This window comes from Saccostrea cucullata, unplaced genomic scaffold (assembly GCF_032062105.1).
Source record: "Saccostrea cucullata isolate Sc308-1 unplaced genomic scaffold, CSIRO_AGI_Scuc_v1 ctg1758, whole genome shotgun sequence".
Taxonomy (NCBI): domain Eukaryota; kingdom Metazoa; phylum Mollusca; class Bivalvia; order Ostreida; family Ostreidae; genus Saccostrea; species Saccostrea cuccullata.
In genome coordinates this window covers 29011-56450 of record NW_026919491.1, presented here as the reverse complement: position 1 = coordinate 56450, position 27440 = coordinate 29011, and the positions used below count along the sequence as shown (strand labels likewise).

Sequence of the window (27440 nt, the reverse complement as noted above, 5' to 3'; positions counted from 1 at the left end):
TTAATAGATATTGTGCTATAAATGTTTAAATTGCGTTAAAAGTATTTTAAATTCATGTCAAACTAATGAAAAAAATAAGAAACTTAAAGGCAAATTATCTGTAATGATTTATCAAAAACTTTTTGACTAAATAAGAAATTGTGCACAATAATTTTCTTCTTACTTGATAAATGTACAAAACGAAAAAAATACTAATTACAATACATATCTACAAATATCGATTCGAAAAAAAAAACACACACAATTTTTCAGAATAATTAATAGCTAGAACTTTATTTTTCTATAGAGAACTGCCCTATATAGCGGATTTCTTCAACTTGAACTTTTTTGGTGGACACAAAGTCCTGTGGCATTTTAAAATAGAGGGATCCCAATTTTTAGATGTTTAAGTACATATAATATACGCTTCAATACCAATTTACAACTTTGAGTAAATTCAATACCAGGTGAACAAGGTGAACGTTACATAACTTATAGAACAGATAGGACTACTCAAAGATATTTAAGTTATTTTTTTATTCAGAATTGATGATGAAGGGTGTGCATTTGATGATTTTAAAAAAACTTTAGCGGTTTTGTGTTGAGCCACAAAAGTGACCCAAATACCCCCCCCCCCCCTCGTTGAAAATAACAATTATATTGTTTGAATGATATTTCCGTTCGTATTGTTATAATTATGTTTTACATCAAAACGCCTGCGCTCTTGTGAAGATTAAAATAATTCACTTCTGTCCCAACTAAAAAAATGTTTTAATGATATGTGCATGATCCTGTGAAACAATTTTTTTTATTTTGCATGTGAGATATTAGAAAAGTAGATTTAAATCACATAGTTAACGCTAAAAATGTTGATGAATGTATTTTTAAATTCCGCTTCTCTTGTTAAAAGAAGTATTCTTGCTCTCTACTCATACATTTGCGAGTAATCTTCAACAAGAAGAGACAGGTACAAGAAAAAGCCAAGAATATACATGTTCTATTGGTGAAGAAGATTACTTAATCGCATTTCAAAAGTTATTGACGAACAAACCAAATATCATAAGGCGATGTTATCTTTAAAGTAGCAATAAGAGGTGCATTCTACTAAAATAAAAAAAATACACCTGTATAGCAGAGGCAGTCACACCCAATATCTGAGTTAAAGAGCTGCTAATGGAACACAATAACACCAAACTAACATTTTTAAAAAAGCAGACATGGGCTAGGACGGAAATCTAAAATTTATAATACTACGAATAACTGTAAATCTTTATCCTAATAAAAATAGTTTTGCATCATGTTACAAAGTTTCCTTCCACAACATGAAAATGATATAACTTCAAAAGAACGAAACCCTTTAATTTGAGAAACATCTGCCTTACAATTAACGGAATGGAATCCACACATTGAAAAGTATAGTAAGTGTCTGTTAAATAAATAAAATCCTGTGGGATTGCACTTTAAAGTTTCAAGGTTTATAATATAATTTATAAATATTAGGATAACTGGTGTTCATAGCGAGCGCGCTGTTGTACATTTATACGTAAAGATAACATACAGATACTTTTAAAATAACCCTATTATTTTCTACGCTAGCAATTCGGTTTTGTTTAAAAAATATCATTTGAAAGTCAATTAAATTTTCTTTTTAAAACGTCTAAATAAATAGTGTATTAAATATATCTACATAAATGCATTAAATATGGAGATAAGACATAGTTTGCAAGCTCGAAAATCTATTTAAACAATACAGATCATGAGGAGGGCAAATACGGACACCAGAGTAGGATCAGATGCCTGAAGGAGTGAAGATCCCCTTTCCGACCGTTCACACCTGTCGTGTTCTCCATGTGAATTTGGAAAAAAAGTCCGAGAATATATCGACAATTTATTGTGTAAATAATAGCCTTAAATAAGTAAGAAATTTAGAAACCTCTGACTTAATGATGAATTGTTTTGCTTATAACGTCTATATGTCCAACAAAAAACTTCCTTAATAATTATTTCAAGCAAGAGCTCTTAATATTCTTCTTTCATAAACTGTTTTTCACATTCTATCATTTTTATTCGAAATCACTAACTCAAGTGAAGTCTTGAGGAGGGGGGGGGGTGCAAAAGTGCACAGGTTTAAAATAATTGCTAAGAGATTAATCACTGAAAATTTAAGTTAGTCACCATGACCTAAAAAAATAATCAGATTGATTGTCTTCCAGATGAGGGTGCAGTTAGTCATTTAGACAATGTGTTGAGCTCATTTTGACGACCCGAGAAAATTCATACTGACAAACTCGATAGTCTACCTAGACTAATTAAAAGTCACCATGAGTACACTATAACGATTTTATTTGACTGTATTCTTGTCATAATGATAGATTCCGATATTCAAAGTGATTATCATTTTATATCAAAATGACTGTCAATTAGTTTTAATTCTAGGCATTTTGACGATATTGAAAATCAATTTGATTATCACGCATCAATGCCCTTCAGATACAAAATATAACAATTATACAGCTAATGTTTGAACTATTTATTATAAAATTTCATAAATATGGTTATTTCATGCACCAAATATACATAAATAATAAACTGATCATCTTAAAAAAAACATAAGATTTGCATATAAACATTGTAAAAATTTAAAAGAGATCATATACACCTACATATATAGCATACATAGATATTTATATATTTTCAAGCAAATTAGTTTTACTGCTTGTAAATGATCCCTAATCAATCAAAGAAATAACTTCAGGAAACAGTCTCACGTTGCACCCTTTCAGTTAAGTTGTTGCTTTGTTTTCCTACCTCAGAGGAATGTATTAACTAGTTGTTTTCTTCTTTTATCATTACAAATTCTTTTTCACAGGTCCTGCAATGAAAAATAGTCTTTATAATTTACGTAATTTACTTATTTAAGCTGCTTGAAAGCAAAAGTAAAGTATATGAAAACAAATGTATTTATATTGAAAGGAAATCAATATATAAATTTAATCAAATAGTAGTAGCTATATATGCAGTATTAAGAAGAAAATAACGAGTACCTTTAGTCGTTTAATACATACAATTAAAATGAATAAAAAAAAATACATTTTGGCACATGGGTATGAAATCATCATCAGTTCTGTTTTCTTCTTGTTTGGCTGTTTTCGTCAGAAATGGATTAACTACAAACCATATTGTGATTTGTTTTAAATGCCTTTATCATATACATGTATTATAAACAAAATACATGGAATATTGTAAGTGGAGAGTTAGTATATGTACATTTGGGACTAGTCCGTAGTAGTCGATTTGTATTTTCTTTTATAAAATAGAATGTTAAAAATAACAAGTTCTATGTAAATCACCATTATACTGAAAATATAAGCTATCAGTACGTGTAATCCTACCTTATTTCTCCTATTCATGGTAACATCTTCGTGTACCTAATGTGGTTTTCATCTTGTCTATATTCGTAACAATGCATTGTTTTTTTGATTTGTTTGTCCATTCAGTGGTAGTTGAGAGTCCATGCCATATTGTGAGTTGTAAAAGAATAATACCTATTTATTAATCGTTGAATTTTAGACCAAGTTCGATTTGAACTTTTTGCATAAACTGAATGTGCAAAAATCTGCTTGAACACAATCAACCGACATCCTAACCTACATGTATCATAGTAATGTAAAATACAACAATTATTGATGAAGAATATCGTTTACCTTGTTAATTACAATATTATTTCTCTGTAGAACATTTTTTGAATAAGTTTTCTATAAAATTATTTGTCTAAAACATGAAAACAACAAATTATGACGTACCATGACTTCGAGTTTTCCTGGGAGAAAATGGCGACCGACGCTATAGTTTCTTCCCGCCAATAAATATAAACAAAATGACCAGTCACAAGTCAAAGTTGACCAGAGACTGGTAATGTTGAGGAAACACATAGTCAAATTATGTATTGACTTACTGAACGGAAGAAAATGACTTCAAATCTGGTCAACGTGACAAATTTATGTTTTCAGTGATTAAACGTTGTTTTACGTCCCATTCGAGACTTTTGATGAAAGAATTCAAATTTCGACCTTTACTCTCGACACTTAGGGCTATGGAGCAACGCCTGCCTTGACACGTGACATCGGTTTTTAAGGTCTTATCTGAACACAAGGGCTGATAACATAATGTTTTTTACTTATTTTACGTAATCACTAAATAAATACGTAATATACAAAAAGAGTAAGGGAACAAATGTCAGTTCGATTTTACACAGGGTCGATCTCGGAAATGTTTCGTTTTTTTCGTTATTGGAATAATGCCTGGAATCGTTCAGCAATATAACCCTTTCATAAAAATATCATTACGTTCATTTAAAAATCGTGTAAATCGTGTTTTGCTAATTTGATACCATGTCATACTAGTAATGTAGTTTAAGTCGTCTACTAAATTCGTTAAACATTGCATCCAAGATTTAACGCGGTTTGTGATTGGTCAGAAGTGCTTTTCTGGAACATATCTGACTAATCACCCTCCGCCTTTTAACTTGCATGGGTTTTTCAAAACTGTCGACGGTTCTTGGCTCGGGCCCTTGTCGTGACCGAAATAGCCACCGTTTCTAATCAAATCGGAAAGGTTGTAAAAATTTTAATTGCAATTATCAAAAGAAGAAGATGGTTTACGTGAACGCTGGATCATAAGTTTCTGTTTTCCAGCTCCAAAAAGACTTCAAAACTGGAGTAAATATGCTATTTTTACTTCCGTTTAGGGGGCGACTTAAAGTACATCGACTTACACTACTGGACATCAAGTTAGTAGATATATAAATAAATGATTGATTGATTGTTTACTGTTTAACGTCCCTCTTCAGAATATTTCACTGATATGGAGACGTCACCATTGCCGGTGAAGGGGTGCAAATTTAGGCGTATGCTCGGCACTTACGGCCTTTGAGCAGGAAGGGATCTTTATCGTGTCACACCTGCTGTGACACGAGGCCTCGGTTTATACGGTCTCATCCGAAGGACCGCCCCATTTAGTCGCCTTTTACGACAAGCAATGGGGTATTTTTTATTATTCTTACCCGGAACCCTAACCCGGGGCTATAAATAAATAATTTCTGTCATATTAACATGACTAAAGAATGTATATGTAGCATGATTCTAGTAATAATTCGATTGACTGCATGGTATTTTCTATGAAATACGAAATATTTTCCAAATCTATGTTGAAAATTGCAAAAGTAAGCCATTTTTGCTACTTCCTGTTTGACTGGAAGTGACTTCGACGGACGGAAACTTCAGTTTCATGCTTCCAGTGACAAATATTTCCCCAAAACATGTCAGAAAAGGCAAAACTATGCAGTTTCCGACTACTTCCGGTTTGGCTTGAAGTGACGTCACAAGTCGTATTTTGAAGACATTAGTCAATCTTATCAGAGATTTGTAACAGCTTTGCTTCTTTATATAGTCCTATAACAAATTCTCAATACTTTTTGAGATATCTGGAGAAGACCTTTTGCCCCTCTTGATCCCTTGATTTAGGGGTCAGCCCCTTTTCCTGGGTATCATTTGAAAGGTCTTCTAATTCTGCACAAATTATATTCTATATATTTTAACAAAATATTTTTAGTTTAGAAGATAAAAAGCAAAATATGAGTAAGAATGGAGGCGTACAAGGCGAGGACAATCCCCCGCTCTGATAAAAGACATTTCTCAATTCTAAAAGTAGTATTTTTTTCAAAATTTAATGGTTTATATCATTTTTTACACATCAAATTCTGTATTTTATTGTTTAAGTAATTTATTAATAATTTATTTTTCACTCATGTTTTTAAGACATTTGAAAACAAAAAAGAAAAAACTTCACGTATGATTCGAACTCTCTCCATAGCGCAGGTTTGGTCCAAGACCACTACGCTACGAAGTATTTGCATCATAAATGTCTTTCAGTGTGATTTAAATGAACGAGTTTGTTGAAGCGTAATTTTTTTCAAAAAAGTTCGATTTTCATATAGAATGGGTTCAGATTCCATTTTTTGGACAAATGAAATAGACTTCACATTTACGTTTCCATCATTTAAGCGTGCACAAAAAATGGAGACTTGACCCATTCATGTTCAAAATTCGCTTTTTATAGCTCTATTAAACCCATTTTCCACTAAATATGCTGAACTGTCAACTTTGAAATAAAGATTATCAAATGATAAGTCGTTTAGTAAAATAAAATAACAAAATGTTTTGAAGAGGACATTACTGAGAGCATGATTTTAGAAAAATATAACTTTTCTGTGAATTTTGAAAATTGAGAAACATTTTGTCTCAAAGCGGGGGATTGTACACGCCTTATACGCCCTCTTTCTTTTTGGCTCTTTTAAGCGTTCTAATTTTCGACACCTATATAGCACCATTTTGAATAAAGAAATCGAAAAACAAAATCCGATGTGACAACTTCAATCCTGCTATAAAATTATATAAAATCAGTAGAATTTCTGTTCCAGCTTAAGCTGTCTGTGAGCCTTTGTCTTGAAACGAAAGCCTATAAATTTTGTTTAAAGGGAAATAACTCAAAACCAAAAGTAACTTTTGGAATTTTTCGGAAGCATTCTGATAGAGTTTAGTAATTTCTTTTTCCTCTGAAAATTTGATGGAAATCAATTGAGAAATGAATGAGATATGAGGGTTCAAAGTTGGCGTCTAGGAAGTAAAAAAAAAGAATAATGATTTTTACCAACAGAATCAGTAGAAGGTCTTCCGTTGAAAACTGAAGACCTTAATACAGCAAAAACGTTTTTACGTTAAATGTCGACGGGTCGACAGGTAGACAGTTATGGACCTGACAACCAGGGGCTCGTAACATAAAGCTTGCTAAGTTTTTGACTTAAGTAGGGTCGTAAGTACGGTTTAGGCACAATCTTAGGACCTGTCTAAGTACTGCTTAAGTATGTCTTAAACCGTAACATAAACCAAACTAAGCTAGGTCCTAGCTAAGTCAGACTTATGTTAAAAATATTTCACATGAGTCAACATATAGTTTTTGATTTTACATAGATATATTGCTAAATATGATTCAGTTAAGGTTTTAATTAATTACATATTAAAGTTGACGTCCTTACTTATCGGTTTAAGTTATGTTAGGTTAGATTTCGTATTAAAATTATAATTATGTTATAAACTATTCGGAATGTTTGAAAACAAATACTGCACGGTCAGAAAGTGGCGAATTGTGGTTCATTGTAAATGTTTACGACAATTGTTTTATCACCTGAGGTGTTTTCAGTTTACCTCTTGTAACTCTTTTGTTTTGATAAATGTTCACTTACCCTGTTATTATCGCAGACAAGAAAAGATAATCGACCGCCTATTCACTTGAAATTGAAACTCTAAAAAGTTAGATACATTTTGAATCCCCGTAATGTACAATGCCATGTATGTCAGAAGCAAAAATGCAGAAGTTTAATGATATACTTATAATCAAGGATGCAAAACAAAAATCGGGATATTTCTATAACCGAAGTACTGCTAATTTCAGACGTATCCTTAAAATTAAATTTTGTATTAACATGTATGATAGCGCTGTGCTGTGTTGTGAGTGAAATTGGGATCAGTGATCACCCCACCCCCACCCCCCTCCCAACGAAAAAATAAAATTCTTAAATCAGCGTCAGATATAGATAATTATTTTCTTTAATGCATAATATGAAAAGAGGAAACTTTAAAGATCGTAAGTCAACATTAAATAATTCTAAATATATGTACAAGAAAGTAAAGATATTCTTAAGCCACCTCTACCGACCGCCTAAGTTTTGCTAAGATTGTCAAATCTAAGTACGCTTCGAGTTACGGTCTTAAGTTTTAGACTGTACTTAAGTCCTACTTAAGCACAGTCTTAGACTTAAGTAGCCTTTATGTTACGACCCCCAGATATATTAGCATGTTTATAAATGTACTGTTCTTTTATTTCTTAGAAGACGATAATAATGTCGACCTTTCAACTAGATATAATAGCACGTTTATTAACAAATATTTTTTCATGATTTCAAACTTCACATTAATAATGAGCTCAGCCTGTCGACATGTCAACCAGATAAAAGAACGTTTATTATCAAATGTACTTTTGTGACTTCAAACTTTACAGGGATACTAATAACAACCTGTCGACCTGTCAACCAGACATAGTACCATCTTCATGAATATATATTCCTTTTTGACTTTGAAATACACATTTATAATACTGTGGTTTCATCAATTTTCGTTGGCATCAATGTTTGTGGATTTTGTAAAATACACGTTTTCGAGGATATTTCATGGACAAAGGCATTGCCTATTCAAATGAATGTCATATTTCGTATTTCAATGAACATAATTTTCAATTCGTGGATCTGCTCAACAACGAAATCCACGAAAATTTGTTTTCAACGAATATTGATGAAACCACAGTAATGCCAACCTGTATACTTGATATGACACGTTTATTAACAAAGAAAGAGGGCGTATAAGGCGTGTACAATCCCCCGGTCTGAGACAAAATGTTTCTCAATTTTCAAAATTCACAGAAATGTTATATTTTTCTATAATCATGTTCTCAGTAATGTCATCTTCAAAACATTCTATTATTTTATTTTACTGAACGACTTATTATTTGATAATCTTTATTTCAAAGTTGTCAGTTAAGCATATATTGTGGAACATGGGTTTAATAGAGCTATAAAAAACGAATTTTGAACATGAATGGGTCAACTCTCCATTCTTCCTGAACGCTTAAATGATGAAAATGTAAATGCAAAATCTATTTCATTTGTCCAAAAAATGGAATCTGAACCCATTCTATATGAAAATTGAACTTTTCTGAAAAAATTTACGCTTCAACAAACCCTTTCATTTAAATCACACTGAAAAACATCAATAATGCATATACTTCGTAGCGTAGTGGTTAAAGCGTTTGGTCTTGGACCAATCCTGCGCTATGGAGAGAGTTCGAATCATACGCGAAGCTTTTTCTTTTTTTGTTTTCAAATGTCTTAAAAACATGAGTGAAAAGTAAATTATTAATAAATTATTAAAACAATGAAATAAAGAATTTGAAATGAAAAAAATGATAAAAACCATAAAATTTTGAAAAATATTACTTTTAGAATTGAGAAAAGTCTTCTTTTAGAGCGGGGGATTGTCCTCGCCTTGTACGCCTCCATTCTTACTTCTATGATTTCGAACTTTTTTATATGTAGCAACAACAATACACCTTTTCATATTCTATTTTTGATCACATAATAACAGTTATATAACCGAGAATAGATAGTGTGTTATATGAAGAAATGAGTTTCAAAGGTCAGAAATCCAGTAAACAATACAAATTAGGAGCAAACACAAACTCTAACAGTTCCAACAACCTTATTCTTTACATAATACAAGATAAGAAAGATTCACGTAGAATATGATATGAAAAACGCACAATAGAACAGGATAGAATTGAAAAAATTAATTTGCAGGTAGATAAAACTCTACAGATACTCATACTGCTCATATTCTCGTCATCACCCTAACTGTTAATTCGTGTTACTAACCTCGTTTTAGAACTATTCATAAATAGGGAATGCACTTGTATAGCAAATATTTTGGAATTTTGAGCGGAAGAAATTTCTGTTTTTACTTACATGAAATTTAAACTTTCTATATGTTTTGAGTGAAAGCGGGGTGTTCAACGTCGAATAAGCATAATTATGAGGGGTGATCAAAACGTTCGCAAACTAATTCCCTATCTACCGAAATACAGTTCTGACAAAATGAAATTTGTCACAAATATAGCCCTAAACATGTGCTTTATGCAGTATGAGTCATGTTGAAATGTGCGTCATAATTATGACAGCATGATGTTAAAATGACGTCAATATAGAGGTGACTGTGACGATAATGGATGGGTCAATCGTACTTGAACAAAGAACTATAATAAAATTTTATGTAAAACTAGGTAAATCCTTCACTGAAATTAATATACATGTACGATGATTTACATTAAGTTGGGGAACGTGGGCTTTCAAAAGGTACAATAAGTAAGTGGATGAAACGTTTTATTGAGGAAAGGGAGACGGTGAAAGATGATGATACATCTGGGTGTCCGCTGAACGTAAGTACCGAGAAAAACGTGTCTGAGGTTGAACAATATGCAGTGAAAGATCGAAGAGTTACAATTAGGGAAATAGCTAATGATCTTAGAATAACTTATGGAACAGATCAAGAGATTTTAACGAGTAAGCTTAAAATGCGGCGAGTTTGTGCGAGTTGGGTCTCTCGCCTCCTTCTGCCACAGCAGATGAGGGTGAGAGTGAATGCGTGCCGGTCCTACGTTAGTAGATATGAAAAAGAACAAAATTATTTCATGAATAGAATCATCACATGTGATGAAACTTGGGAACATTTCTATGAGCCAGGAAGTAAACAACAAAGTTTAATTTGGAAGCATCCTTCCTCGCCACCACCAATAAAAGCACGCGTAACCAAGTCAGCAGGGACGGTTATGCTCATAGTGTTATGTGACATCAACGGAATAATTCTAAATCACATGGTACCACCCAACACTTCAGTTACTAGGGACTACTATGCACGGGTTATCAAATCAGATTTGCTGAGAGCAGTTAAGAGAAAGCGCCGCCCAGATCTGATAAGATCTGGATTCATTCTGCACCATGATAACGCACCTAGCCGTAAAAGGTATAGTGGGAAAATACTGGGTATAGAAAACCTTATTCATCTCCACTACAGCCCAGATTTGGCAATTTCTGACTTCTGGCTATTTCTAGTTTTAAAAGATAACCTACGGGGAGTAAAATATGAGTCTCAGGAAGATCTTGGTACAGCTGTGAACAAGGTGCTAAGGGTCATGTCACGTGATGGCTTTGATCACGTGTTTCGCGCATGGGAAGACCGATTAGAAAAGTGCATAAAAGCTAAAGGGGCCTACTTTGAAAAAGAATAAACTCAAAATCTCACTTTGAAAAATATTTCAAAAGTTATTCAATTAGTTTGCGAACTTTTTGATTACCCTTCGTATGCTGTCATTTGTTTTGTTTTGTTTTTTGTTTTTTTTTTTTTTTTTTTTTTTGTTGATGGATAATCATTTGTCTTTACCTCGGAACTATTAAACATTTTTTTACAAGGTTAAATAGAATGTTGTATGCCTATTGATACACATGTACCTGATTGTGCTATTGTGTCATGTATGAAACTTGGAGCTAGCAAATATTAATCGTGCTTAAAATTCACTTGAAACAATGCAAATCGTAAGCTAAGAGGTGGGGTCTGGTGCCATAAAGGAATAATGCTCTACTTTCGACCGTTCATACTCAAAGTGAGTTTGTGTACATGAGGGGACAAATAAAAAAAATCAAAATTCAGACTGTTAATAATGACTTATAATTAGTATTATTATTATCATTTAATGGTTTTAAATTATTTAATGGGTGTTCTTTACTCTAAAAATAATATATAATAAGTAACTCTTTATATTTGATGTAGATATATTTTAAAAATATTTTGCACACTGGACAGTAAGGGAAAAACGAAAAATTTTGAATAAGGGGTTTTTTAATTAAAACAATTAATAAAGAAAAAAAGTTAAAATCAATTTTTATGTTTTTTGTTTATTTTCAGATGCAAATGCAATTTGAATTTCAATCTGATATGGGTATATTTATTGGATAAAAAATATATACAATAAATCATAAAAATCGGTTAAAAATAATTTATTCTTAAAAATGTATTCCATTGCAGAAAATGGCCATGCTTAAAAAATATGGATTGGTATATTTTACATTCTGTCTTTTCTATTTCTGTTGCTTTGCTTGAAGCGTGCAATTTGCTTTTTGCTTGCAATATTAATTAATGTTATCTTACACAAAGGTAAACAAATATTTAAATTACTTGAACAATGTTGATGCTAATCTTGATTGTCCATAGTTTCCTTAAATGATGTTAAAACAAACGACTTTGATCTCATTCCAAGTCATGGTTAAATGTTCTTGCCATCTAAGCGTAACTTAAAGAATATTCCACGTCGCAGGTTCTGCTGTGCAAGGGAGATAAAAGAAAGTCGTGATTATTTATCCTAATGCGTGCAAATGAACATTGTTTCCCTTTCTTTCATCTCAATTTATTACATGTAGATATATGCACGACGGAAAGATATTCCTAAAAGTTGCTGTAATAGCATTCCATTTGTTTATGCTAAGAAATGCAGAACAGTTTTTTTAAAATCAAGAAAATGAAAATTTTATGAAGTCAAATCTAGGTAGATAGGTAGACCCTCTATAGGGCCCATACTATAAATGTTATTCATTTGCAAATCTTTTATTCCCATATACCAAGCTTATGCAATGCAAGAAAAGAGCCTTTGCTTATACTGTAAGCATTGCTTTTTTAGGCTATTAGATTTACGTTATAAATAGTATTGAATCTTTAATTTATTATTGTTTCAGCTTTGTTTATGTAAATACGTCAAAATATAAATTATCTGTTAAACAACTTTAAATCATTTGGAGCACGATGTCTAATCACCCAAAATTAAATTCAAACCGCTAATGCTGTTGTTTTAATTAATTATGCATTGACTTTGCATTTTTTTGTAGAGTACAATTGTAATTTTATTTGAAGTTTTGGAAAACAGTTGCTGCTTACAACTCCCTAACAACGCTTGTGAAGAATCCTTGGAAACTATATCATATACATCAAAATGTCCGTCTGATTTTGAAGAATATCAGGTGGCAGCGCTAAGGAAAAATTGCAGCAAATACAAAAATGAATGCAGATCCTTCGAATACCACTGTGTTCTAAACGATGACACGACTAAAATCATGGAAGTTTGTGCACCGTCTCGCTATATTCAGTGTAAGTTTACGTAGATACAGCATGGACGTTTTGATATGATTAAACTTGGATTGATAGATTTTTCTTTTATGTTTACATTCACTAGGAAAACTAAGATGACACTCTCTGATAATTTTTTTTTTGTATTTTTCTCGGTAAATAAACTTTGAGCATATACAGCTTCGTTCAATTCTTATGATCATATGAATTTTTACACATATCAAGGTAACATTAAAATGCTCTTACTTAACAGATCACATGCATAACCATAATGTATGCTTTTGCTAGTTAGATTACATGCAGTTATATGCTCTGTTTTGTTAGATTACTACCGGTCACAGTAGCCTAGTGGTAGAGCATTCGCTTTGTGATTGGAAGGCCCGGGTTCGATTCTCGTGTAGGGCGCCGCGTCATACCTTAGACATAAATATAGGTAGTTAATGTACTTCACCAAGAGCTAGGTACTAGAAGTGAAAGTCACGGGTTTTTTTGGATATTTCCTTAAAACGTGGGTCCTTACTGTTCAATAGCCCTGAGTGCCGAGTATAGGTCTTAATTTGAAGTCCCTCATCTGCATACGTAGCATCTCTGTATAAGTGAAAAATTCCTTGACGGGACGCTAAACAATTTGCAATCAATCAATCCATCTTCTCAAAAGCAGCCCTTTTTTTTGCCTCTCTAGACTCATAAACCTTTCAGATTCTCTGTTCATAAACATTGCTCTAAATGGCAAAATCATACCAGTATATCTTAATGAGGAGTCAAGAAAAATTGCACTTTTTTTAGATCGTTAACGATCTGTTATCGTTTTTGTCTTTACAGTTGGAAAGTGTGCAGAGTTTAACATTGGACTACGAAGTATTCGCAGAGTCTTCTTCAGTGATTGTACAACTTTTAAACATCCATGTCCAATTTCATACAACTCCACAGAATCTTACCGATGTATTCTTTATTATTGCAATTTTTTAATGAAAATCATTATGCATCAAACGTATACATTGTTATTTAGTTCCTGAATAATCAAGATAGTTACGCATATATAAATGAGTAATACTTCATTTGTGAACGCGTTAGATAAAATTCATCCTCATAAGTCTAGTTAATTCATTTCAGAGGATAAAAATACGATTTTGCTTTTGTCCATACATATACGTTGGATATATTAAGATATTCTTATATATGTTTCAGATTCTGACTGCTTTAATATACTAGTAATAAAATCGACAACAATGATAGCACCAAAGAACACAACAGAAAATAGAAATGGTTCATCAACAACAGATTTACCAATGCTTGAAAATCAAATGTTAGTGCATTTGCAATAATTAGAATAATTGTTTGTGAATTTTCTTACCCTCATTATAAGAAACATTGATTTCACACTTTGTAATAGCTAAAGCTAAGAAACAGCTGGGGATTTTTACTTGCGACATTTACGATATGTTGAACTGTATTTAAATATGTATTGCAATTTTCTTTTTCAAAATCTCACATTTCGTTTAACTTATTAGATCGAGCGGAAAAGAAACAAAGGAAAACTCTATCACTGCTATATTACTTGGTATCGGCATTGCAGTAGTATTATTGCTTGCCGCCATTTGTTATGTTGTTTTGAGACGTAAACGTAAGCAAAAAGGTTAGTCATTCTTTTTTACACATTAGACCCAGTTTGTAGAAAATTTCGTCCATAAGTATGGGAGCTGAATTATTTGAAATAATATCACCATTGAAAAGTCTTACTTTAATGGAGAGGAAAAAACCCAATCACGTGTACACAACATATTCTGTCAAATCTAGACATATTTGACACCTTGGAGATTCAGCATTAGATACCAGTTACTTATCAATTAATATTTCCAATGTGTATTGTCAACAACTGGAGGTCCTTTTTATGTATTTAAGTACTTTAAATTAAGTAAAATAGGTTCAATTCTGAATTATCCAGATTTTCCGGTAAGATGCATGTGACAAGAGATAAGCTCCACCTTATATTTTACTGTCTTTAGATCTCCTTTCTAGAATCTAGCTATAGAGTCCGTTAAACTACTGATAAAATACATGCACATATGTGTGGCTAGTGAGGAACTCCCTAAGTGGTACGCGAAACTGAGTTATTGAATTTTTCATGAGCATGCAGTCACAGGTGAGATCAGAAGCCGAAATAGAACATTAACATGTAGTTGTTTATTTTTATGTTTCATTATTATTGAATAACTAGAAAGCTCTTTTATAAGTAACCAGATTTATCATGCAACTGTGTGAGGGTGTGGGTTATACACCCTGATGAACTTACAAAAATCAAAAGAAGAACTTTAAAATTTTATCAAAATTAAAGAACAAAATTAAAGAACAAAATAGACAGAAATTTTAACAAAGAAAATTAACCAAAAAAAATGTACAAAATAAAATAAATTAAAAATGTCTTTGTTAGTTGGTCCTGGTCCACGTCACTCAGTGCGCATGAATTGGTCCCGTTTGCCCTGGTCCTTCCGTAAGTGCAAAATCCTTTAAGAATAGATTTTTCCAGTTTCCATTAAGTATGGCTGCACAGAACAATGTTTATTGAAAAATGGCTGCGTGGCACACTGGGTTCCTCTCGGGTTCCAGAGACAATGGTCCGACGCCAGGCTCAACACTTTGAAATGTCTTTCAATGAAACTAAATATTCAGAATTATTTCCAAATTCACAATATTAATAATTTACAAATTTTTACAATGTTTCGTTCATATAATGACTTTAAATCAGATAATGAAATGTTCAACGTGGGTCACCGCCCGATGATATAACTCACAGAACTGGTTTTAGAGATGTGTCGTATGGGCCGCCATAGTTCGCGCACACGCTACGGTCTCTGTCACACACCATAACATGGAAATGGCTACTCTCTAGAAAAAATTTAAGTACCCGACAGTTTACATACTCTGTAACATTCTGTAGAGAGGCTTTAAGGCATGAAAATAAGGCACAAAACCCATGTGGTTTTCTATGGACAGGCCCCTGGTAGCACTAGACGAACACATCTATCCTTTGAGGTTTTTCGGTATTACCTAGAGCACGCTTTAACCTTACTATTTAAAGTAAAACGAGGGGCTCCCCACAGGGCTGTTATGTTACTATGGTAACCAAAGGAATTTAGGGGCTCCCCACAGGGTTTTTAAACAAAATACCGGAAGAGTGAACCAAGGGGATTTATTTACAATGTAATGAAGAATTTCAGTTTGTTACAAACTGAGATTAATAAACTCTGTTTGCAGGAGATAAAGGTATATTGCTGATTAAGTAAGGGACGTTAATGATTGAAAGATTGAAAAGTTAAAATCGTTACGTTCATCATAGAGCTAGGTTGTTAAATTACGCAAGTCATCTAGGGCCAGGTAGAGGCTTTTCTATGCAAATGAGCTAATGAAGATGCATTATTTGTGTATTTTTTTTACACAGAGAAAGTTCAAGCTTATATTCTTATGACGTCATAATGTACACTGACTAGGGCATGTTGTGGGTATAAAGCTTTTATAAGAAACGAACTTTTTACTTTTTTCTGTGCAATAAGTTCAGCGATTATGTGTTTTAATTACTTCATTACAAAGAAACCTCTATATTACCTTAACTGACTTTCGTACTATGAACGTTTTTTTCAAGTAAAATATCCAAGTATGAAACAGATGTGTTGAACTCTGTGGTACGTTTTATGTCAAACTCACTAGGAGATATCGAATCCAAATAAGAATGAAAATTACCATTGTTAGTTGACAATACCTCGTCGAAATATACAGACGTTGAGTTGAAAACCACATCAAGTGTTTTCTATAAGATTTTTGATTTTAGACAAATTCTCCCCTATATGAATACAAATAATCTAATGAAATATATGGAGATAACGAACAGTGTTCAATCGCAGAAGACCATTTAATACATGTAATACCAAATAGTAGCAGAGCAAACGCCGACCTCCAAAACATCAGAGGTTGGGTCAGGTACCATGGAATAGTGAGTATTCCATGCCGACCGATTATAACTGCCTTGAGCTCTTATGAAGGATCAGGCAATAACGGAAAAATCCGTTGTTCATTCCAGTGTATAAAAAATGCCACAATAATATATATGAAAAAAAGTCAGTCGGATCAGCATTTAACTCAATAATAATTGTCAATTTCGTAAGTTGATGTTTTGGAGGTCCGTGTTTGCAATGCTCAAAAAAACAAGGTTAATACATAACGAGGTCATTTTTATTGAAAGCTTAAAGCAGTTGTCAATTATATCAAAAAGCCTAGACTTTAATATATCGACGTGGGGAGTGATTTAAGTTAATTGAAACGTTTTATGTTATAATGTAACATTTGTAAATTTTGTATAAATCCAAAATTCCTCCAATTATTAAAGTAGTAACGTCTGACTAAGACCAAATTAATTTAATATTCAGAAACGTTTTAGTACTACATTGATAATAAGAGATATTAATTATAAAAAAAAATTGAAAACTTAATGGTCTTCCATTGGTGCTTGTAATATTTTTTTAAGTGTTTTGTTAGAGATAAAAATGTTTTGCACTTAAAAATCTAATATCATTGATTTAAAAAAAAATACAAAAAAAATGTGAAAGTGCCGCTTTTGCGTGCCTAGTTCTAAAGCGTATCCTCTGTTTTTGACATTTTTAATCAAGGTACATGTAACAGTACTGGTGTACAGGAACTGTGTTCTTTATTTATACTTTGAAATTGAAGCCATTGCACACTTATGCTCAATTTCCGCATATATAAATCTATTCTTATCCGAAGTTGATTCTCTTTTGAACTTCATCCTGTAAATGTATTCAAGTTCGAAGATATTTGGCGACTGTTAAATGAAAAAATATGTTTAGGATACATTTTTTCACAGCTAGGTGTTTTTAAGATTTTAAAAACGAACAGCTAAATTGCGAAGAGAATTTACATTGGTACATTGAATATTATAAAATTATTTTCTAATGTTATAATGCTTTATTGGTAACGGCAGTCCGTTGTGACCAATTTTGATAATGACGTGCCAGCATATTATTATTGCATTTAAACTAAAAATGTATTGCTTTTAAACGCAAAACATTTCGTTAATTATTCTCTATAATCTTGGTATCAAAAAACAAATGATACTATTAGGATAAAGAAACACAGGGGGATTTAAACTTATCTTCGTATGGACTAAGATTTGTATCAAGAATTTCATTTTTGCCTCAAACATATATTTTTTGAAAAATTGAAATTCACAAGTCGATACCCACAAAATTTAATATCTAAAATTCTTGTTATCTTCAATGTCCCCCTCGCTCATATGTCGCAGCCTGGATTTTCTTTAACAATGAGTTTATCGGAGTGTTTAAACCTCAAAATGGATATCCCGAACGAAAAATACTATAGTTAACTATAGTTAATCATAGTTAGATATAGTTAACTTTAGTAAATCAAAGTGTCAAAGTTATCACATACTTAAGTTTTTAAGGTTATTCACTACAGTTTGAACGTTGTCAAAGTAAAAAGGCCTAAAAATAGGCAAATGACGTACATGTACGCTCGCCCCGGTGAAATGAACAACAAAGTAAATTTGACCAGCTCAAAATATCACAATCGCACAGATAAGTTTCTTTCCGTTTTATTGTGAATGTAATATAATGATAGCCTACATTATTTATAGCATTTTTGGGTAGTTTGGAGTCAAATTAACAGCGCGCCAGGATGCATAACTCGATCTTATCATGGTTCTGTTTTTGCGTTAAAGTCATCGTCACAGTTTAATTATTTGAAACCATTCTAGCTCCTCTCTCCTAATGGGGAAAACATACGTTCTATTTGGGGAATAATTACAAAAAACTTGTACAATAATTGAAAACAATTAATTTTTAACATTCTTCTGCTTATTATCATTACATGTATTATTATTTTTAGGTAATAAAAAAGCACAGACGTATATAAGTATCGCAAAAATCAAAAATTGATCAATGGGGTACGTACATGTATATCAAGTGTCTGTAAAGCATAAATAACACTACTTGCTTTAATCTCCTCTTCTCCTGTTACTCTTTTGCTTAATCTTTCATCCTTTTAAAAGAAATTTATTACTCTGCAAATCACAACCATTGATTAAGATTATATTGCTTTCTGATGAGAAACGTTTAGAGATTCTTTATACCATTAGCATGACAGAGCGTGTGACGTTTTAATCATTGTGTTAGGAACAAATATTTTTCATTGTTGCATGGGTATACTAGTATGTAGAATCCCATAGTTGAACGGCTCCTTTTAAATATAATTTTCCTTTTAAAATGGTAAACATGCAAATGAATATGCGAAGTCATTTCTTTTGTGTTGCTAACGTTTGATATGAATTGAAATGTCCCATTAAAGTCTCATATTTTGCAATAAATTGCATTTATTTTCGATTTTTGAATCAGAAAGTAAAAAGTACACCTCACAAATAAATATTGATCCATTTAAATATAAAATGATGATATAAAAATTAAAATCTGATAAATGCAAACAAAAATAGAGTTCACAATAAATTTTATGCAACGTTCCATCTATTTTTATTGTTTTAATTTTTGTTAATTTTGATATTTAAAAATTTAATCAGAATGTATAGCATACATAATTGATATTATTTACACATTTCTTGCAGAATAGAGCAATGAGCTGTACCGGGGAAATGTAAATACAGCAAACAATGGTCAAATAAGTCCTGCTATGCAGAAAGTATATGAACAGAGCAATTGAAGACGGACATCTTAAGAAAGAGGTGGGATGAGGTACCAAAGAGAATAAAGTATACCAAGGAATCTGCTCTCCTAAGCATCAAATTACCATCGATCCTTTCCTAAAACAAGCTGTTGTGAATGGAATTATGCTTGATGCATAAATTTATTTATCATATAGATCATGAAAGAAATTACTGTATATTAAAGGGATATTAGCGAAAGAAAAATCAGTTATCACTTATTTAATTAAAATTGTTTGTAAGCCCTATATACCTTTTTTATAATGAAACATAAAAATATGGAACAGCTTCTTTATTGTTTTTGTGTTGTATTTTATTCCAAGTTTAACTAGAAAATTAGATACTGGCAATGAAGAAATAAAGATGATTTTTGTTAATTGATAGAAAGTCATTGACTCTCAAAAATCTCAAATTGAAAGCAACAACAAGAATCCATTTTTTTTAAGCGGTTAGAGTAATTATGGTTATCCCTTTATGTTATGTTACTAACGATCTTACGCGATATTTATCGACTTTGGAAACTTCCATATGACGCTACCTTTCAACAACGGTAACTTCAACAAAGCGACATATGATTTATAACACGGTGAAATACATGTACGCATGTATATTTCATGAAGTGCGTTAGTGCTTCATGATAAATATGCCGGTGTGAAGCGTTGTAGTTCATATACCTCATGAAACTTCAAAAACTAAATTCATTTTGATATTTACATTATTTTTCTGATGACTTCCCATACGCCATTCTTCTGTCATTTTTAAAGCAAAACAGTATGCAATATTTATTCGACGTCAAGTACGGTATTATATGATGTAACAATGAAGATATTGATGTATTCATGATATATGTAATGCACTTGTGTATTTTATGAAAAAATGAACACCATTTTATTTTTTGTTAAATAATAGGGGGAGTTTATGGAAATTGTAAATATTTAATAGCAAAGACCTTCCATGGGTCTTAAATATATGGAACCCCGATCCTTCAACCGGCGTCGGAATTTCATAACTAATATGGATTCTGTTGAAGATTACGCCAGGCAATGAGCAAGATATGAAAAAGAAGACGTTTACACTATGTTAGAATGGATTAAATGTATCAGATCTATGATATTCTTGCGTATTAAAAGATTGAAGGGCAATATGAAAACCATCATTTTCGTATCTTAAACCGTTAAATTGGTTTGAACATCTAAATCCCAGAAATACATCTTTTGCTTCTTATTGCTTACATACATATTTATGAGACAATGAATAAAATTTGTAAATTTTTTTATCCATTAACTAAAAACTTCCATAAAACATTGTTCATTACCAATAAAATAGACCTTAATACATACTTAATTATACTTAATGCATACTTAATTATACTTAATACATAATTCGACGCATAAAAACCTCAGATTCAATGAACCTAAACGAATAACATATATTTGCTGAAAATTCTTTGTATTCAGACATTATCTTCATCTTTTACCACCAATGTATACGAGCGAAATGTTTCCCTTATTTATCTTGACCTGACATTAAAAAGTTATCCTCCTTTGATTTTAATCAATTTAAATCAAATCTAAAGAATTATTTGGTACAAAACTAATTATCCCTCCTCTATTCTAACTTATTATTTACATCTTTCTACCACATCATTTTTTATATTTCTAATCTATGTAGTACATGCTGTTTTTTATTCAAAAATTTCCTTGTCTACATATACTTTAAGAAAAAGGGGCTGAATATGATAACACAAGTATAATTATTAAATCCCTAAAAGATCATTTACTTTATACTTTAAAGATATCAGATATGATAAAAAGGAGGCACCCATACTTTATCCACATTGAATAAAGCAGAGGATTCAGGTTATGATGGTCACCATGCTCATTCTGGAAAAGGATATCTTTATCCTCCAATACAATTGCCGCGATTTTGACGTTTTTAACAAATGGACTTTTTTGTTTTTAAAAAATAAATTGCAAGGTAAAATATATGAGTCGGAAAAATCTTTTAGTCCTGTAACTGAATGCTTCAGAGCATGTCGCGTTACCGCGTAGATCACATGATTTGTTTATGGGCAGAGAAGTTGCAGAAGCAGAGAAGACTACTTTTGAAAATTAAACACCGAACCCCTTTATCACTTCCTCTATAGACGTTATTCAATTACTTCGCGACTTTTTTTTTATCTCTTGTAGTACTGCACTTGTGTTCGTCATGCGTATAATTGTGAGTCTGTAGGTAAGTTCTTTGTGCGAAAAGAAAGTGACGAAATTGCATCAAGATCGATGTAAAATACATCTATGTTTCTTGTGAGCGGATACTCCGCTTTTAGGTATCGGTTGAATTATTCTTAGTCTCATTATATAGAAAGGATGCAGATTGTTTGAAAAATCTCGATGTTTTTACATGTACACTGTAACATGTAGATACTAGACTAAGTATACAATTACTATTCTCTCTTTAATTCTTGCATTTTAGAGAGAGAGAGAGTTTCTCAGCTTAAAGTCGAGAGATCCATTAATATTTTGAAACATACCATACAGAGTAATTCTATGATTTTCAAAGATGTGTAATTAATTCTGAAGGAAGAATCTTGTCTAATCAAAGAGTTATCAATTGCGGAACATTAATTACATATAGTTATATGGAAAATGAAACTTCATCTAAAATATATTATGTTAAGTAACATTATTCTTTATAATGAATCAAAAGTTGCTCCATTTCTTTATTATTTTTATTGACATGCTGTTACATTAGCTAAAAATATCTGAAAGCTAAATAATAATGCAGTTTGATTTATGTACAAGTCTGATTTCTGGAAATATGCATAAAACCTAATGGCTTGCACACAGTCGCAAACTCATTAACATTGTTTGACATATATTTGTCGGAAGTTCAATTAATAGTTTGAATATTTTCAATGAGGAAATATTTTTCTACCGGGAGATGATTCTGTATCAACTAGAATGTAAAAACAAGAGATATGAGAAGTTTCTATCTGTGTTATTGGACATTCGTTGTACCAAGACTGTTCTGCAATGAAGTACGATCCGGGGAAAATGCATTGGAGTGCACTGAAGTGTAAGAATATTTCCGTTTTATTCCATAACATATATTATAAAGACAAAAAATTCGGAAAAATGACACTTCTGCGTACGTTTTCGTCCTTAAAGTTATCATTAAAGAAAATGTAAAATTGTATAAGAGATAAATCAGATCCCTGCAATTATTTTTTTTTTATTCGTTTCCCTACGTTTTCGTCTTGTGTTTCTGTTGTTTTCTTTAATTTTTTTTCTTAGCTCAAAATGTTCTCGTGTCTGAAGTATGTTTATTTTATATGTACCTGTCATATTGTTTCATTCAATTCATAGGAAGAACGGGACAAGCAAATGTTGCGCTGATTATATTTGGAAGAGTAATAGTAATAAGTGTGAAAGTAAGTATACTATAAATAAAAGTATCGATTTCATAAAATAATTAAGCACAACCTTTTTTCCATCAAGATTTAATGTCAATTTTCATGAAAGGTGTGTATATTTTTAGAGTGTAATCCAGGGTATGTTGGCATCAAATGCTCCGATCAGTGTCCAAAAGGTTTTTACGGGGACGGATGTTACTATAAATGTCACTCTGAATGTAGTGAATGTCATTATGTAACAGGAGAATGCTTTACATCCACAACAGGTATTTGTGGTGAATGCTTTATTATTGCATAGCACATTCACTTACAGTACTTCATAACAGCATTTTTGCAACACAAAATGTAAGACATGTACGTATATGTAAAACGCTTAATGAAAAAAATAGATATTAATACATTCGCTATCACCTTTTATGACTAAATTGTTGCAGCAAGCGAAAAAGAAGGATGTTATATAACAAAATGTTTATTTAAGGATTACTGCATAGTCGGGGATAACAAAATTTGGTTTAAACAGAAATGAACAAAGTTTTTGTAAGAAGTTACGTTATTTAAAAAACAATGTAAATTAAGTGAAAAGTAAAATTCAGACTTTCCTTTCAATATATATGAAATCATATGACATATGCCTTGAAAAATAATAAATGCTTAATTTTCCAGACATGGTACATGTATTTTCATATTTTTCGTCGACTTATTAAATTAAATAAATATACATGTATATGTACATGTCGTTTCCTGGTCAAGGTACACAGAACGTTATATAACTTCTAAATTTTAGCTACATTGTGTGCTTATATGAATAAAGCTACTTTAAAAAGTTGTCAGTAAAATGGGTGTAAAGAACGATTCTAGCATGATTATTGTCGAGAGCAAAAAATGCCGCTGACATTATTCTCCAATTAATCACAAACTTCATGAAAAAATTATCAGATTTGAAACAGATATCAAACCTCTATAGTTGCAATAAATATATTCGACTCTAGACTCATCGATGTTCCTTCTTTTAGAGTCGAAACACTGAAAATTGAATAGAGTAGCTGATGAATGTAGTATTTTTTAGCTAAGCGGGGCTGTTCCACAGACCTCCCTATACCATATTTTAACTTTGTGATTTAAGTGATACGGTATTAAAATAGAAAACAGATTTGTTATTGTTCGTTCATAAAAATAATTGGCTTATGGTACAATCAAAATTATAAAAAAAAAAATAAATAAAAGCCTTTTTTAATGCAGCGAAAGCTCTAATCGTTTACCTTAACAAACAAATTTACTCTTTGGTGTTAAATGGAACATAGTAATTGAGACATGGTAACCTAATTCGTTTCTACATAGAACATTCAGCTGTTTTTTTTAGAGTTCTTATTAAAATAAAAGATTAAGTCCCTGTTGTCGTGAATGATGCAGAATAGTCTCCTATGTCTTGAAATGCAGTTTGAAAAAAAAAAACCGTCGGCTAACGCATCGGATTTTTTTCTTTCAAACAACATTTCGAGAACAGGGAGATTATCCTGCAACATTCATGTTGCATTTAGTGCTCAATTCACCGATTAATAGGTCAGAACATCTTCCGGCTATGAAACAATAAATTAAATTTTGTAATGTCATTCATTTGGTAAACACTTCAATAACAGCATAGTTTGTACACAGGTGATAGACTTTATTCTTGAAACTTATTGTTAGTATTATTTACATTCAATGATTGTTTTATCTTAAATTAAATACGAATACTTTGTCTGGAATTGAAATAAATATATGTTCCTAGAAAATAAAACGGTTACTGATAAGCTACTTTGTGACAGATAAATTTATATTAAATACCTGTTAACAACCATAGTTTAAAGTCAGCATTTCTTAAACCTATGCTCGATTTCAATGACCTTGCAAGCAAATATTACTTATCATTTGGTCGTTTTTAGGCTGTTGGTTTTCTTAACATTGTTATTTTTTTATATTGAATTTGGTCAGGAGATATTCGGTCCACCTGATCAACACAAAGATCTCATGGCGCTGTTAACGGTCGACATGGATTGCCAATAACTTATCATTTAGTCCTTTTTTGAATGTCAGGTTTCTTATAGGGCGCTGTTACATGCACCAGTCGAAATAGAATGCTTTATCCTTCTCGGTACCTGACCCTACCTTTCCTGGGATCAATGTTTATGTTCCATCAAATAATTTGTATAGTATACAATTGCCAATCACTGTTTGTCATATTTATCTTTATCATTTTTTATTACTATTGTTTTTTATTTATTTCATGTTCTTAAATTTTCATTGCTATAGCAAAACGGTTAGTGCATACATTTATTATTTCAATAGATTGTTTTAATCCAGAATTTTGCTATATTTATACATGTACATCAAGATACAAGTTATTGCCCGAATCAAAAGGAATTAGTTTCATATATAAATTAAGTACCTCTTCAATTAATGTTGTGAAGTATTTGGAATTTGAATGTTGCCTGTTAGCTAAATCAATTTTGTGTTTATTCTGTTAGATAAATCAATGCGTATCAAATTTTAAAAAAATATGAAGTGTAAAGTTTCTATATGCAAGAACATGTAAAGTCTTCTGAAAAAAAATTAACACGGGATTCTTTTTTATTTCAAATACTTTGAAGAGTACTTTTTAAGAGAGATTAAACTGCGAACAAAGTACTAGAAATTGTGCTGCATAAAATTCGGTCATATTCAAGACAAAACATATTATTATACCTCATAATAAATATTCTACACAACGCGTTATCTGATTGGTTCTAGGTTATCACGTGAGCGGGCCGTAAAACTTCATATTTCCCGTCGTCGGCACGCTTTTCATCATATTCCACCTCTTCGGAACACCTAGTGAATTTTCCCGCAATATAGTTATCGTTCGTTGAACGAAAACTCCCGAGAGTAGTAGACGTCACAATAGCCTGGTTTACGTCACAAAACTGATGACAATGTGTTGACCAAAGGGTTTTAGCAGTGCCGAATTTGAAAGTTTATGTTTATTTCAAAGGTTTTGCTTGTTTCGGTATAATAAACAATTCATTGCATGAATGTTCGGGAAACATGAAGACTTATTCAGCCAAGAAATATCATATTCCCCTCGGGCAAAGCCCTCGGAGAATATGATTTTTCTTGGCTGAATAAGTCTTCATATTTCCCTCACTATCATGCAATAAATGTATATTATTATACCTCATTATAAATATTCTAAACAACGCGTTATCTGATTGGTTCTAGGTTATCACGTGATCGGGCCGTAAAACTTCATATTTCCCGTCGTCGGCATGCTTTTCATTATATTCCACCTCTTCGGAACACCTTGTGAATTTTCCTGCAATATAGTTATCGTTCGTTGAACGAAAACTCCCGAGAGTAGTAGACGACACAATAGCCTGGTTTACGTCACAAAACTGATGACAAGGTGTTGACCAAAGGGTTTTACAGTAACTTAACGTTAACAATGGTGTGAATTAGAGAGCGGTGCCGAATTTGAAAGTTTATGTTCATTTTGAAGGTTTTGCTTGTTTCGGTATAATAAAACAATTCATTGCATGAATGTACGGGAGATATGAAGACTTATTCAGCCAAGAAATATCATATTCCCCTCGGCGAAGCCCTCGGGGAATGTGATTTTTCTTTGCTGAATAAGTCTTCATATTTCCCTCACTATCATGCGATAAATGTATATTATTTTTCACTTTAGGTACATGGAATAATACTACTTCATGTATTGCTTTTTTAGAAATATAACCACGTTTCTGAATACTTGTATCTTATCTGTGATAGATGCAGTTACAGAAAACAAAACTGAGGTGACACTGTCAGCATTTACACAGTTACGACTCGAGAAATCAACAAAGAAGGACATATGGACAACAATAATAATTACTGTTGGGTCTATGGTTATTTTCTTATTGGTTTGTTTTCTACTTATCCATCTTCATAAGCTGTTTAAACAGAAAAGATTATTTGAAGTAACACATAATACTGAGCAGTTTATGAATGGACAAAGTGTACCCGTGTACGAACAAATTAATGAATCAAACATGTTGAGAAATACGATAGTCTTGGAAATACATGATGATATCTCTCCTGTCGAATAGCTTTGTGTATTTTCTATCACAATGTTTGTATTATAAAAAATCCAAACAATGTTGTTTTGTTTCCTTGGTAAATGGAAATTACTTTATATAAGTGTACATATATACAGACACGCAAAAGAAACGCAACAAGCAGTAATCTACAAATGTTTGAATTTTTTATCTAATGATTTTTAAAAAAGAATACAGCAAGGCTAAACTCACTTTTCAGAACATCAGAGATTTGATAAAAATGTTAAATGTTTATCTTTTAACTTTACTAAGTAACATATGACTTTTAAAACACCCCCCTCCCAGCCATTATAACTCAATTACAACGTGCAAGACTGTCCTAAACAACATAAGCAGCTTAATTTCTAGGATACAATAGGTTA

The 27440-nt window shown here is 31.8% G+C and overlaps 2 protein-coding genes across 4 annotated transcripts; both read left to right on the top strand.

Annotated features, from left to right (window-relative positions):
• The first annotated feature begins 11557 nt into the window (after window positions 1–11557).
• On the top strand, window positions 11558–19836 carry LOC134232660 (uncharacterized). 3 transcript variants are annotated; one of them, XM_062714662.1, is made up of 7 exons: window positions 11558–11637; window positions 12578–12836; window positions 13638–13757; window positions 14004–14121; window positions 14327–14451; window positions 18732–18789; window positions 19462–19836. In XM_062714662.1, the coding sequence occupies exons 2-6, from the start codon at window positions 12803–12805 to the stop codon at window positions 18779–18781; spliced, it is 447 nt and encodes a 148-aa protein (XP_062570646.1). In that variant the 5' UTR covers window positions 11558–11637; window positions 12578–12802; the 3' UTR covers window positions 18782–18789; window positions 19462–19836. The 3 variants fall into 3 exon arrangements, with proteins under 3 accessions (XP_062570646.1, XP_062570631.1, XP_062570639.1); XM_062714647.1 differs by lacking the exon at window positions 11558–11637 and adding an exon at window positions 11728–11753; XM_062714655.1 differs by lacking the exons at window positions 11558–11637; window positions 18732–18789 and adding an exon at window positions 11728–11753.
• A 2528-nt stretch (window positions 19837–22364) lies between these two features.
• Window positions 22365–27109, top strand: LOC134232649 (protein draper-like). The gene is made up of 4 exons (XM_062714638.1): window positions 22365–22632; window positions 22923–22987; window positions 23095–23235; window positions 26753–27109. The coding sequence occupies exons 1-4, from the start codon at window positions 22535–22537 to the stop codon at window positions 27067–27069; spliced, it is 621 nt and encodes a 206-aa protein (XP_062570622.1). The 5' UTR covers window positions 22365–22534; the 3' UTR covers window positions 27070–27109.
• The last annotated feature ends 331 nt before the right edge of the window (window positions 27110–27440 follow it).